At 42.4% G+C, this 14321-nt stretch overlaps 1 protein-coding gene across 1 annotated transcript in view; it reads right to left on the bottom strand.

Annotated features, from left to right (window-relative positions):
* Window positions 1–11549, bottom strand: part of TF (transferrin) — a 37614-nt gene extending 26065 nt beyond the window's left edge. The window contains exons 1-5 of the mRNA XM_054982260.1: window positions 11426–11549; window positions 8127–8278; window positions 6207–6309; window positions 4648–4839; window positions 1565–1700 (exon numbers count right to left, since the gene is read on the bottom strand). Coding sequence (XP_054838235.1) covers window positions 1565–1700; window positions 4648–4839; window positions 6207–6309; window positions 8127–8278; window positions 11426–11462 — 620 coding nt within the window. The 5' untranslated portion in view covers window positions 11463–11549. The remainder of the gene's footprint in view (window positions 1–1564; window positions 1701–4647; window positions 4840–6206; window positions 6310–8126; window positions 8279–11425) is intronic.
* Window positions 11550–14321: the final 2772 nt, after the last annotated feature.

Below are 14321 nucleotides of genomic sequence, written 5' to 3'. Positions count from 1 at the left end.
GTCTCTGCCCTAGGCCACTGCCCAGAAGCTGTAGCCCAGTGGCTGAGGGACCACAGGCTGAAGCTGAATCTAGACAAGATGGAGGTGATGCTGATTGGCTAGGCTGACATGTTGGTGAGAAGTGTGCTGCCTATTTTGGACAGGCAAGTCTTTTGTTGACCCAGTTAAACTCTTAGAAGTTATGTTGGGTACAGTTATTGTATTAGAAAAATAAGTTAACCATGTGGCCAAAAATACTTTCCCCTGCCCAGCAAATAAGAGCAAGATTGCCTGAGACTAGCAGAAGAGTAAGATTCAGGTCCAGCAGCAACTTAAAGACCAACTAGACTTCCAAAGTATAGTGGTCTTTAAGATGCTACTGGACCTGAATCTTACTCTTCTACTACAGACTAACACTGCTACCTACCTGAAACTATATAGCACATAAGTAACCTTCCCATGTGGATTCAGCTAACATGGGCACACTCATCATACTACAGTAACTTCAAGCCTAGACTATTGTAATGTGCTCTTCATGGGACTGCCCTTGAAAAAAACTTGGAAGCAACCATTGGTTTGATGTAGTACATACTATGCTTGTACTTTCTATGCCTGTCCTGAAAACCTTCTCTTAGTTGCTTGTTTGTTTCTAGGTCCAAATCAAGATGCTAGTTCCTACCTTTAAGGCTTCTCACAGCCCAAGATCCTCATACCTGGGACTTTACCTTCAGGAGCCCTCCTTCCAGCAAGGGTGTTTAGCTATCCTTTACTGTAGACTTAGATCTGCCTCTGCCCATTCTCAGCTCATAAAGATAGCTGTCCCTACACGTTGGAACTGCCTCCTGGAAGTACTTAGGAAGGCATCACCCCTCTTGGCTTTGAGAACAAGTTATAAAACCAAACTTCTCAGAAAGGCTTTTTAAGGAACATTGAAGCATACTGAGGCTGGTTTCATTATTGCTGTATATTTTCTTTTTAAACATTCCTTTAAAATATTTATTGGTTTATTTGATTGATTATTCTTTTGTGAAATTTGTACTGATACTTGTAACCTTTGTAGGACAACTGAGCCCTTGTATGGGGAGAAAAGTGGAGCAGAAGTATGTCAGATAAATAAAAATAAACTAAAAATCCCACATAGTGTTACACCTTTTATAGCCCATTGAAGGTTATTGCTGCTCCACTACAATGGCCTGCCATGTTGGAAATGGTCTTATTTTGTTTGTTTGTTTGTTTGTTTGTTTACTCTTAGAAGAATGTGTCTCTCATATGCTAATATGGGATTCCGGCCAGATCTCTCTCTCTCTCTCTTTTTTTAAGGCAAACAGTTCTAAAAGTAAATAGTAGCTGTAACATGCTCCAATTGTGTGGAAAGCCAATCAGGCCACACACCCCATGCTACTGAAAGCATGGCATTCTTTTAATGCCAATAATGGGGATAAGCAGGTTGTAATCTAAGGCCAGAGAAACCTTGCCATAGCATCAGTGTAAAGTCCCAGGCATTTTTACACCATTTTATTTACAAAGCACTTAAAATTACTAAAGCTTTTTAAAAAAAGCCTATACAAAAGCACTTGCTACTCACCTCAAAGCTCCAGAATAGCCAGCGTAGGGATCAGAGGCAGAACATTTAGCTTCCCCTTCCCCAATACATAAACGGCACAGGCTGGGTTCATTGGGAACCCCAGGGACACAGGAAGCAAGGAAAAAACGGGCTACCGCTGCAAACAAAATATATACATGCGATGAGTCATTGGTAGGACCTCTGTTATTAAAATGCACTCTCACATAAGTTATTAGGAATGGCTCAGCCTCCCATGTCTTCCATTTTTACAGGTGGCACATCAGTAGAAAGCAGATATAGTGAGAAGCATTTATCCCCAGGATCTTCTAGGTCACTGAACATGCTGGGGTGCAAGTATCAGATCACATGCATCTTTATTGGCGTCAGTTGCAAGTTAAGCCACCTCTGTCAAATTGCAAATAATCCAGATATACTTGTTAGACTGAGTTTTGCAGCCACTTGGATTATCCTTAGTTTTTACACTTAATTATTTGAACAATGTTTAATAATAATATTGAGTGTTCATGTGTCACTTTCAGTGTTCAAAGTGCTTTGTGGCACTCTGTGGCAAACCCAAGTTGACACTGAGAGATCTCTGTCTTTCGATGCTACACCTCTGAAGATGCCAGCCACAGCTGCTGGCAAAACATCAGGAACTACAATGCCAAGACCACGGCAATACAGCCCGGAAAATCCACAACAACCATCGTTCTCCGGCCATGAAAGCCTTTGACTATATATCAAACCCAAGTTGCTTTGTGGCAATCTTTACAACAGCCCTTTATTTATAGTTACTTTTCTCCCTCAGACTCATGGAGGATTACAAGATGTAAACAGTGCAATTAGACAGCATAAAACAACCAACGAACAATGCAAAACTATTAGGATTGCAGAATTAGAGAAGAATGTTAATGACAAATGATATAAACCCAGTATATTATAATTAATACAGAATGTGGATTACAAAGTAAAGACAATGCAGTAAAAGCAGGTGATACCTACAATGGACTATACTATTATAAAGGTGCCTTGCTGGGTTGTTGATTCTACTAATTAAAAATGCAATTTTTATATCTTTTTTAAACGGCTTCCTTGAACATTATGGTTTTGCACATCCTGTAGAATGACAAAAGTGTGGGTGCCTTTCTGACCAGGCATGCCATTCCACAAGGCAAGAGTCACTACTGAACAGGCAGCTGCCAATCTTAGCCATTTGCAGGATGGCAGCTTTAGAAGGCTCAGCTCAGATGAGTGAAGCTAGAGTAGGACAATGGTTGTTGTGGGTTTTCCGGGCTGTATTGCCGTGGTCTTGGCATTGTAGTTCCTGACGTTTCGCCAGCAGCTGTGGCTGGCATCTTCAGAGGTGTAGCACCAAAAGACAGAGATCTCTCAGTGTCACAGTGTGGAAAAGATGTTGGCAGGTCATTTGTATCTACTCGTGAGGGGTGGGGTTGAGCTGAGTCATCCTGTAAGAGTTTCCCAGGGTGTGGAATGCTAATGGAGGGAGGCTTCATTGTATCCTGAGGAGGTTCTTTTGCATATGGATTGGTGCTTGATGTGCTAATCTTCTCTGCAGGGCTATTGTCGAGTATAGAGTGTTTTGTTAGCCTGGTGTTTTTCAGAACTGGAAACCAGCTCAACCCCACCCCTCCTGAGTAGATACAAATGACCTGCCAACATCTTTTCCACACTGTGACACTGAGAGATCTTTGTCTTTTGGTGCTACACCTCTGAAGATGCCAGCCACAGCTGCTGGCAAAACGTCAGGAACTACAATGCCAAGACCACGGCAATACAGACCGGAAAACCCACAACCATCGTTCTCTGGCCGTGAAAGCCTTCGACAATACTAGAGTAGGACAGCTCCAAATTGCAGCTGAAGAACTGAAGCAAATAAAAGCTTTGCATCTGGGAGCTGATTCTTGAGGCCAGATTGGAACCTGAGGCATCCCATACACATCGCATTCTCTTAGCCACTGTGCTATACCACCCCAAGTGAAATTTTCACTTCAGGGGAATGCCTGCCATGTGTTATTATGGCCAGAGTGAGGGCTTCTTACTCACTCCCAGTCCTAGGTTCCACCACCACCCAAACTGAAACAGGCTTAACATTTCACCAGCTATTTGGGAAACTGGTGAGCCTCTGTGTGTGTGCAGAGTTCTAGCCAATGGCTGAGCAGGAGGCTTGCGGCTGAGGCTTGGACACAGCTTTACTTAACCAAAGAAAGATCTGGATTGTACTGCAGCAGAATATAAAATACAGAAAGCACAGTGATATACAGAAGGAGCAGTGCACAAGACTTAACACACCTAATAAAAGAGAGAAAAGGAAACAAAACATTCTAATACCAAACTATCCCTTGAGAGTTACCAAACAGTACCTGAAATTCCAGCAGGGATGGGTGTTTGTCATTGAGGTGGGGGGGGGGTTGAGAAAAGAGGCAAGGCTGCCTCTAGTGTCCTCCTTTCTCCGTCCCAATGAACCGTCCACACAACAGGCACCAGAGCCTTTTTAAACCCTCTCTTTCCGGGGGTGGGGGTGGGATTTCCCTCTCTCCTAGACAGTCAAAACCAATATTTCCCAAACTCCATGACCCAACTGGCCCTTGTCATGTAGACACATTTAGGCCACAAAGCTGGTTTTATGATGTCACCCCAAAGGCTAGACCAACATCTATTTATCCCTCACAGGATGTTAGTTTATAATAAACATCCCAAAGAGAGGTGTCAGAGTAAATGGTGTACTACCCTGCTGGGTTTATTGCCCTCTCCTCCCTGCTTTTCCAGGGCTGTATTTTCAAGGTAAATCACAGGTCAGTTTGATATCTAACAGGCCTGTGGATATATATCCTTATCTTGACATATGTCTTCCACTAAAAGGAGAGAGCACCAATTCATCTGTACCAAACGTTTTGTTTTTCTTCTGGTGTATAAGATTAGCTCTCTCACACACAGATAACTCAGTTGCCTGTAAAGTGTCATCACACATTTTGGTTTTTTTTTGTTCCTGCAGATGAACTTGGCTGACATTTTTCTGAAGGCCTTAAGTCTATGACCTTGACACCTCTTGAGCACTCCACTGTGTTCTTTGCTGTGCTTCTTACCTTTCTGTATAGGCTCGTTTTCTGCTCCAGCCCACTGTATGTAACCTTTTTCCAACAAAATTCCTATTGGCACATTCCATCCAGCAGATCTGCCGAAGCCAGTGTGGCAAGATTTCTTCCCTCTGAGGTCACTAAGTGAATTGACTGTTCCTTTCTTCACAACAGCCACAGTATAGTAACTGGTTGCACATTCTGAAAGGGAGAGAGAAAATCAGAAATGTGGACAGCGAAAAGCTCTTCAGTTGTTCCTTATGGCTCAAGCCTACTTTGATTGGCCACATTAAACATAGAGATATTAATTTAGTCCCAGGAAATCTGGGTAAAAAGTGCTTGTGTGTTTTTTCTTCTATCTCCCAAACAAAAGCTCTGAATTCAAGGAGAGGCATGGAATATTCACAAGGACCTGTAGGGTTCCCAAGTCCCCGCCCCCCGCCCCCGGTAGGGGTGGGGATCTCCCAATCCCAGCCCCAACCTCTTACTTGGCCGGCGGGGGCAGGGGGAGGGTGTGCAGGGAATGGGGATAGGAGCTCCAAAGCGCACTCCTGCACTCTCTAGAGTCTTCCTTGTTGCACTGGGAATGACATCATGGTGAGTTTCCCCCACACATCTCCCCCCCCCGTGACCCCTATCGAGGGGGGCATTGCCCCCATATGCCCTTCTAGCCACTAGACTGTTTCAATGCTCATAATGCAAAATAGAATTTCAACTATTGTTCAGTGTTTCCTGCTAATTGTGCTGCAGTGTTTTAGTTACAGTAATTTCTCTCAATTTGCACCCAGTGCTAGCACAGTATGTCTTACCCCTAAGGCCACTCAACGTGCTTCTGCTGCTACCTTCTGCTACTGTCTTGAAACCAGAGCAGCTAATCCTCCTTATCCTCCCTCTTCCAACTTTAAAATCTTATATGTCCTAAAGGGGAAGTAAAATGGTGGCTGGATACCTGTAAGAGGAAGGGATCATGTGATCCCAATAGGGTATGTATGGTTCGCTGAGCTTCTTTTAAAGGGAACTTGGCCAAGAAGGCAAGGAAGTTTAGCTGATCTGGAACTGGGATGTGTGTGTGTGTGTGTGTGTGTGTGTGTGTGTGGTGGTGGTGGTGGTGTTTGAGGCATCAGGGTAGGATGCCAAACTCCAGGTGGGACCTGGAGATATCCCAAAATTACAACTGATCTCTAGGCCACAAAGATCAGTCCCCTGGAGAAAATGGCTGCTTTGGAGGGTATATATACCTTGTTGAGATCCCTACCTTCCCTAGGCTGCACCCCCAATCTCCAGGAATTTCCCAACCCAGAGCTGGAAACCCTACAGCTGTTGCCCCCACCTGCCCCCTGAGGCAACCACTGCAATTGATCTCATGATACAGCCAGCCCTTTTTGCATCTCTCCAGTCCTAGATTCTATGTGTAAAGCTTAACAAAATCCCAAGTTCAGTCTTCCGCTAAGAAGATCTTGGTTAGCACAGTGGGGGAAGAAAGCAGCTATTAGGATGCACTAATGGACAATTGCTGGTTTTTTTTTTTTTTTTTACAAATTCTTATCGAGGTTCATTTTCAAAGTTACCTTCTCCATATACCTCAGCTGCAATGGGCTTCAAGTGATAAGGGGCCAAACCTGCATCATAAATAAGGCCACCATCTAGGCTGATAGCATCTGCTTCAGAGTTCTGAAAACATACAAGAGTAGTAAAATGAGAACACAGAAATCCTTTCCCTAATTTTCCACTATAGATTGAAACATGAAGGAGAAGGGCTAGAAAAAAGTTCCTTCCAGTACTACCCCAGTTTCTACCAGAATTAGCAATCAATACAAGAGAACTTCCCAGAAGTTCCAGAACAGAGTAATTAAGCTAATACAGAGATGTGCATTCATTCCAAACTATTTTAAAAAATTAAGGTTGTTTCCATACTTGATTGATTGTCTGTGTAGAATCCATTGCTATTGCAAATGCAGAGGTATTTGTATTGGCAATGGAGCATCCATACAGAAGGTTCCCTGAACTTTCCTTGCCTCAGCCTTCTATGACCACAACTTTCTACCACCACCAGGGTGGGCTTTTTTCAGACTTTAAAAAAATCAGAACTAGCTAAATCACTATAGCATTATAACATTATAACAATCTATTGCAACCATGTATCAGTTACCAGTTCATATAACAAAGTCTAGTCCTTTTCATTGAAGAGATATACTGGGAAATATGCAAAAAAAAAAAAAGGAGAGACTTTTCAATCAAAATGAAAGCTGGAGACTGGAAGCTTGTTGCTGTAGATCATTAGAATGCTGCATCAGTTTAGCTAATTCGGATTTTTAAAAAGGGTCTGGAAAAGCCTTGCAAGGAGGTAGAAATGGTTGCCAGGGGCAATGAGGTAAGGGAAATTGCAAAAATGTACATGCTCTCATCCACTTGGTGTCCAAAGTTTCTTTGGTTGCAATCTTTTCAGAAAGATGGTACCAAATTAGGTCTGGGGAAGTTTGTCACAAAACAGGGGAAAGCACAGGATGACATCATGTGGATATCCCCCAAATCAGTGCTGCAATAATATCCATGTGGAAACAGCCCATGTGAAAAGCCACATTTTTATGTTGATTAGAATATGAACATGAATATGTATAAAAATGAAAATAACAAAACTAATAGAAAGATTAATGAATGAACAGATGCTATTTTCTGATTTAATGTCCTGACACCCAATGGACTGGTTTAGTAGTAATGGCTTCCCAAAGCTTAATTTGGGTTGGGAAAACAGTGCAGGAGGTAGGCTTAAGCACCATATCCCAGCATGTCAGGGTCTCAGTTTAAATCAAGATCCCCCAGTGCTTAAAAAGCATAGAGCTCCTAGACTACTTCCATCACCTGGGCCTGGGGACATACCTAGGGAAAGCATGTTGTGTTATAGAAAACCAGTGCTGAGCTCCAAAACCTGGTACATTTCAAAGGTGACATAACAAAGACTTTCCCCTATTGATTCTACCCTTGGATTTACCACAAGGGCCACTTTGGTGTAGTGGTTAAGAGCAGTAGGACTCTAATCTGGAGGACAGGGTTTGATTTACTCTTTTGCTTGAAGCCAGCTGGGTGACCTTGAGTCAGCCACAGCTCTCTCAGAGCTCTCTCACCCTACCCACCCCACAGGATAATTGTCACGAGAATAATAATAACACACTTTGTAAAGTGCTCTGAGTGGGCATTAAGTTGTCCTGAAGGGCTGTATATAAATTGAATATCGTTGTTATAACCCACCAGATTCAGGCCAGATTTGCTCTGGCTCCACCATAACCAGCCAGATTCTTTCAGGTTCTGGCTTTGACAGAATTCCATTGTGTAGACAATTCTGGTTCTACCTCCTGATACCAACCAGGCACTGGTCTTTTCCAAATCAATCTTACTGTACATGGTTGCCCAAGCCATCAGTGAAAGCTTAACTGGTCCTGCTCACTGAATTCTGGGAAGTTCCCCACCAATTCAGTTTCCACGTCACTTACTGCAATGGCCTGTATGCAGTCATGGTAACTAGTTTTCTTCACACAGTGCATTGTTATGTTCCCTTTCAAGCATGTTTGCAGGTCCATACATTTTGCTTGCTCAGCATCAGATACTGTGCACCATTTTACTGCGTGAGTCACAAGACACAATGCTGTGGAGAAAATGAAGGCAGGAGTAGTGATGTTATACCGTGGACCTTGAACAATGAGAATACCACCTATCTGAACCTCCCCCCCTCCCCAAAATCCCTGCCATTACCCAATACCAATACCAAATGACCCGATCAGCCTTTTTGTGCTATTAGATGGGGGGGGAAGTAGTGAGTTGCGGTTGTCACAGTTCATCCTGACTGTTTCACTGAAGTTAAGTAATGATTTGGACAAAACATTCATGAATATTTCAACTGAAGTAAAAAAAAACTCATATGACGTTAACCCAAAATAAGGTCTGTCATTATCATTTATTTAAAGCATATTGTGTCATCGTTCCACTCAGCTCAGGATTCCCAAGGTGACAAATTATTGTTTTTACTTCTTTTATGCCCTGCCTTTCTCCACAGTGCAGACCCAAAGTGGCTTACGTCATTCTCCTCTCCTCCATCTTACCCTGTGAGGCAGGTTAGGTCGAGAGTTTATAACTGGGCCAAGGTCACTCAGCAGGCATCCATGGCAGAACAGGGAATCATGCCTGAGACACTCAGATACCAGTTGGTCATTCTAGCCATGACACCACACTGGCTCTCAAAAATGATCAAAACATTTTAAAATACAGATTTATAAAACAATAAAAAACACTAACTCAAAAAATAGCTCCGGAATGCACTGCTATTAATAACTTGTTGTTATTATAGTTTTGTTGTTACTGTTGCAAACAGAGTTGGATAAACACTCAGATGCTGACTTGCCAGAACCTGCAAGCACATTGTTCACAGCCAGTAAGGTTGCTAAAAAACAAAATTTAAACTTGAGTATCTCTATAGTTTTGCCCCATGAATGTGCATCAAGAAAATGGTGCAAAGCTGAAAACTTACGCACTGCCACAAAATATATCACAGGGAATAGTCCATAAGAGTCCATGGTGTTTGCAAAATCATATTCCATCAAGTAATTTAAGTTTCAATTCCTCAAATGCTTACACAGTTGGATTACTTTGCACGGTTTCAACCAGGCTTCATAACAAAACAGAGTAGAGCAGAAAAGCACTCTCTGGTCACAAAAATATGATTGCAAAATCAGAACGTTTAAGCCATCACTATATGCCTACATAATCAGATGCATATTTTTGAATTACTGTTATCTTGTCAGGAGAGATTTTTCTCTTTCAGGAACTAATTCTTCCATCCCATCTTTCTTCCAATTCAAGGTGTCATTATTTGGGAACCTCGAGCAGCCTCTCATGCAGACACTCAGCTGATACAGGCCTGCTTAGCTTTGTAAGGGCTCTGCTCATGTGCCTTGCCTACTAAAACTCTGTGCGGCCACTGCAAAGCTACAGCCTGGTATTGGGACTAACACTACTTCATACATGTCTCCACATGTAGTTGGTTAGTCTTAAAGGTGCTACTGGACTCTTTACAAAAAAGAAAAGCACCCCCCATTTATATGTGTTGATGATGATGATGATGATGATGATGATGTATATCTCAGATTTCAAACAATATTTTACTATTTAGAGTCAATGCTCATGACTTTTTCAGCTCATCATGATAACTGGAGTTTTTATTCAGCCTGTGATGACTTCCAGCTGCTCTTCTAGTTGTATGACTGAAGATGCCACATACTGTCTGCAGTATACTGACTTCTGACACTCACAGTGTGATTGTATGTATAGTTACATCCTCTCAGTTTACCCTCTCGGTCAACGGGCTTAGAATGGTGGAACTCTGTTTAGGATCGCACCGGCAGTCACAAATGCACCAAAACAGTAGTCATAATCAAGGAGGTCCACCCCAACATGTTTTGGTGCTTGAAGCAGAAAGTCCACATGGCTCTTCCATACACACAAACATTCACCAATTAATGGACGAGAGCACTGTGATCTTGCAGGGATCCAATTAATTTCAATGGGTCTTGAGAACAGATAGGTTTGTCCCCACTGCCATTGGTGCTGCCCAGAGTATACTGGTAGGGAAGACTTTGTGATCAAGTGTCAAATGCTAATCCATGTTTGGCCATTTTCACACTGCTTACTGGCCATGGAACATTGCACCAAGCTCCTGGAACGACAGCGTCTTCCTGGCGAGATTTCACGCGAGAATGGCCAGTAAGCAGTGTGAGAACAGCCTTTGCCACACAAGCCATGAGCATGCACACATCCAGCTTAACCTGAAAGTTATCAGCTGAAAACTGCACATTTCACAGGCTGAATTTCATCCGAAATTCAGTAATATTTTTATAACGGAGGGAAGTAACATTGCTGGCTCATGGTGTTTACTGTTTCCAAGACATCAGTCCTAGCACTCAAATAGAAAGAGCTACAGCTGCACGGTTCTGCTTAGAGTTACATTATTTTCATATAATTCTAATGCAAAAGCTTGCGGGGGGGGGGGCTGTAAGGGATGCCACTGCAAATAAATCCAGATTGTTTGCAATTCATTTTTTTTACCAGCTGTGGAAACTGCTAGGGTATATTTTCAGGGCAAAATTAACAGATGTAAGATGGGTTAGTTTGCCCATCTCACATTGCCAGTTCTTTCATATAAATGTCTTTCACCTTGTACTTGTGTTACTTTGGCAAACAAAGATTTGGAAAAATGCATGTGCCACACTGATTTTCCCAAGTTAAAAACAATCACAGAATAGTTGTCTTTTGTGGACTCCAGAATGACCTCAGCAAATATTCTTTCAGCCCATATCTTGCTATTCATTGCATTAAATACAAAGTGAACTTTACACTTATAGTTAAGTACCATTTTAAGCTCTGAGAAAGAGACATGGGTTTAAAGGTCAGTATTTTGCTTTAACTCCCATCCTATTTATCAGGACTCCAGTAAGCACATACTTGAAGGGCAGGACACTTTTTGGATCAAGTTAAGCTCGCAATAAAGGTAGCTATTGCTGTGATGCTATTTAAAATGACATTCCAGCCCAGTGAAGTCTCTGGGAAGGATAGGTTTGCATTTTTTAGTGTTTTGCCTTTCAGTGGCTCTGTCTTTTTCTTTAAAAAGGAATGCTGTAAGCACTTATAGCACTATTTTACAGATTTCCCTTTCTGACCATTAGAAAAGTTAACTCTCTGATTCTGTCTAGCAAGTTCCTCGGACTTCCCACTTCAAACTTGCAAGTCTGAAGTCACTTACCCAGCAGGCCAATCGTGGCTTGGAAGATACGTGTCATCTTTTTCTCCTCAAGCTTTTACACAGGTGTTGCAGAGGTGTCTGTCACAGACTGCTCCTTACTGTCTGTGACAGCTTTTGACTCAACAACCTTGCCTTTTTATAGACAGTGGACTCTGCAGTGTTAGCAGAAGCAGTGACCCAACTGTGTTTGTTCTTCCTTGTTTCCCAATAGCTCCTGGCTCAATCCCTCCCTTCTAGCCAGCCCATTTACAAGAAGAATTTCTCTTTGGCACCAAATTCACAAAGCTCTTCTAGCTGGCATGGGTGAGAAGAGCCAAAAAGTATTTGTGAGGCTCAAATGGGAAATCCCCCATCATTTAAATGCCTCCTTTACCTGAAATGTAGTCAAACTGGCAGGAGTATTTCCTAATTTATTCCCTCACCCCCATCTTTATAAAGACAAAGTACAGAAAATGTAGTTAGAGCTGGCTCTGAATTTGGACTGTTTGAGTAACAACCCAATTCCCCAAAACATCGTTTGCTGTGGACTTCTGCAACCTAAACCTGTACATCTATTATCACTACACAATTATACTAAGACCTCTGCAATCAGAAAGTTGTACAGGCATCAACGAAAGGAGGTGATGAAACTGAGGAGCAACTGAAGATGACGTTTCCGTAGTAATTTGTCTGGCTTGCCTGGATAGTCTAAAGCCGAGCGAAAGCCAGCAAGATTTAGAAAAAAAACAGGCACCAGAAATAAAATCCACTATGTTTCAAGAAACCAAACCACAAACCTTAGTCAAAATAAACAGAATATAGGCTGAAGTTATTATATACTGTTTCTCTGTGCTGAACCAACAAGAGAGTTCCAAGTTCCAGAAGTCCCTCTGTAAAATCAGGAGAAAGATTGGCTGAAGCAACTTTCTGCTTCAGTGTGCAAGTTACACACTGCACATAGTCCACATATTCACCAAAGTGGCAGAAAGGCTAAAAGATTCCATCCTCATAAATATAACCTAATGGGATGTGGGCGTTATGAATGCACAACTGTACACACACAAACTCAGTTTACCTGATATTTCATTGGTTTTTTTGAAGACAAAGAGTTGCATGAACGAATCCTATGCACTACCTTGCACAGAGTAGTACTACTACCTTGAAGCAACCAACAAAATACAATGACCACGACTGGAGCCATCTTGGAAATTCTTCTACGGTAATTCAAGCCAGAAACGTTACAGTCTTGAGACAATGTATTTTGAGGAGGAGAATGGTCCAAAATTTGCCTCCAAGACAGGTCCTTAAGACTACTTCATGATCAGGCTGTTATGTACCCAGCTGATCCATAGTCTGAGGAGAGGTTAATTCTTTACAGTATTTAGAATGGTCGTCATAACTATTCTCATTAGCAGCAGGTGGAAAAGATGCAGGGATAAAAGATTTCTTGCTAGGACTCATTTCCAATTGTGTGGCTTTTGCTAGGACTCATTTCCAAATTCTAGTCACATGCTGGGACACCCAGTCAGGGCACAGAAAGTTGCCGTGGATTTTGACTGTTTCATCAGATGCCAAGATGAGCAGTACCAGACTTACAGATAGAAGGATGTTACTTCTTTTTCCAATCAGGCTAAGAATGTTGTAGCATGTCAACCATTGGAGTCCATAATTCACAAAGTTATTGAGAAAGGAGGAGGTATGGATCAAATAAAAATGGGAAATATGTGGATTAGTTGCATTCCATATCTTGACCACTGCACCATGTTTATCACATGGCAGATGAATAAGATAGTTGTGGGAAGACATTCCTTTGCAGAAACAATGGAAGGCTTGGTTATGTGAAATCTGTCAAAATAGGAAGGATCACAATCCACCCAAACAGGTGACTAAGAGTCATTGGCATTGCTTACTGTAGAGAAGGACCAAGAGAACAGTGTGTGATTATGACTAAGTGACTTTGTCACATTGTTTTGGATATGTTTTAGAGGTTTTTTAATACACATGTTAACTTTTAATATGTCCATTTAAAAGGAACAAGTGGGGGGAACCCAAGGACTTGCAGGGGGCATCTCATTTCTACCCTCCAATGTCTTCTTTCTCTTCCCTGCCCCATAGCTTCTCCCCTTTTTCCTATCTACTTTTCTCTTTCCCATCTACCTTTGTCTACCTCCCCTCATTTTCACCTCCCCACCCTAGCAGCCTCTCGCCTATGGCCCAGTTGCACACTGCCAGCTGATCCAGGCCCAGTTATATTATTTTTGCTTTACTTCCTCCTGGTAGCCTCCATATGCTCACCTTTCTCTATGTCCTCTCCTTCAAACCCTACCCCCATCTTCTGCCTCACATCTTCACCTATATTTCTGAATTTACTTCATGTATATACTGCCTTTCTCCACAACAGGGACCCAAAGCAGCTTACAACATTCTCCTTTCCTCCACATTATCCTCACAAGAGGTAGGTTAGGCTCAGAGTGTATCTCTGGATCAAAGCCACCCAGTGAATTTCCACAGCAGAATGATGATTCAAACCTGGGTCTCCAAGATTCTACTGTGAAACTGTAACCACTACATGGGCTTTTGTGGTGAGGGTGGGGGGCTGCTGTTGAATAGTAGCAAGCAGCCAGGCCTGGGCAAGTCATGCAAGACTTGTGATATCTAATTGCCTAGTGATTGCTTCTGGCCTGGACCAGTGAGGCTTTCCTCAAAAGCCAAAGAACCCTAGAAAGGACCCTGCCCCTCTTCTGCCTTTTACTGACAGAAACCAAGCCTGGAATTCTGGCTAAACTGTTTTGGTTGCCTAGCAACAGCCACTCAGGGCATGTGGTTAAACTTATGGGCAATTCTTTCATCATTTGTTTTTTTTTATTTCAGATTTTTCTGCAAACCTGGGGCATTTTTCAGGAGTGTAGGCGGATAT

Source organism: Eublepharis macularius, chromosome 6, assembly GCF_028583425.1.
Source record: "Eublepharis macularius isolate TG4126 chromosome 6, MPM_Emac_v1.0, whole genome shotgun sequence".
Classification (NCBI taxonomy): Eukaryota; Metazoa; Chordata; class Lepidosauria; order Squamata; family Eublepharidae; genus Eublepharis; species Eublepharis macularius.
Note: the sequence above shows the minus strand (reverse complement) of the source record. Positions and strands in the feature narration are given on the sequence as shown.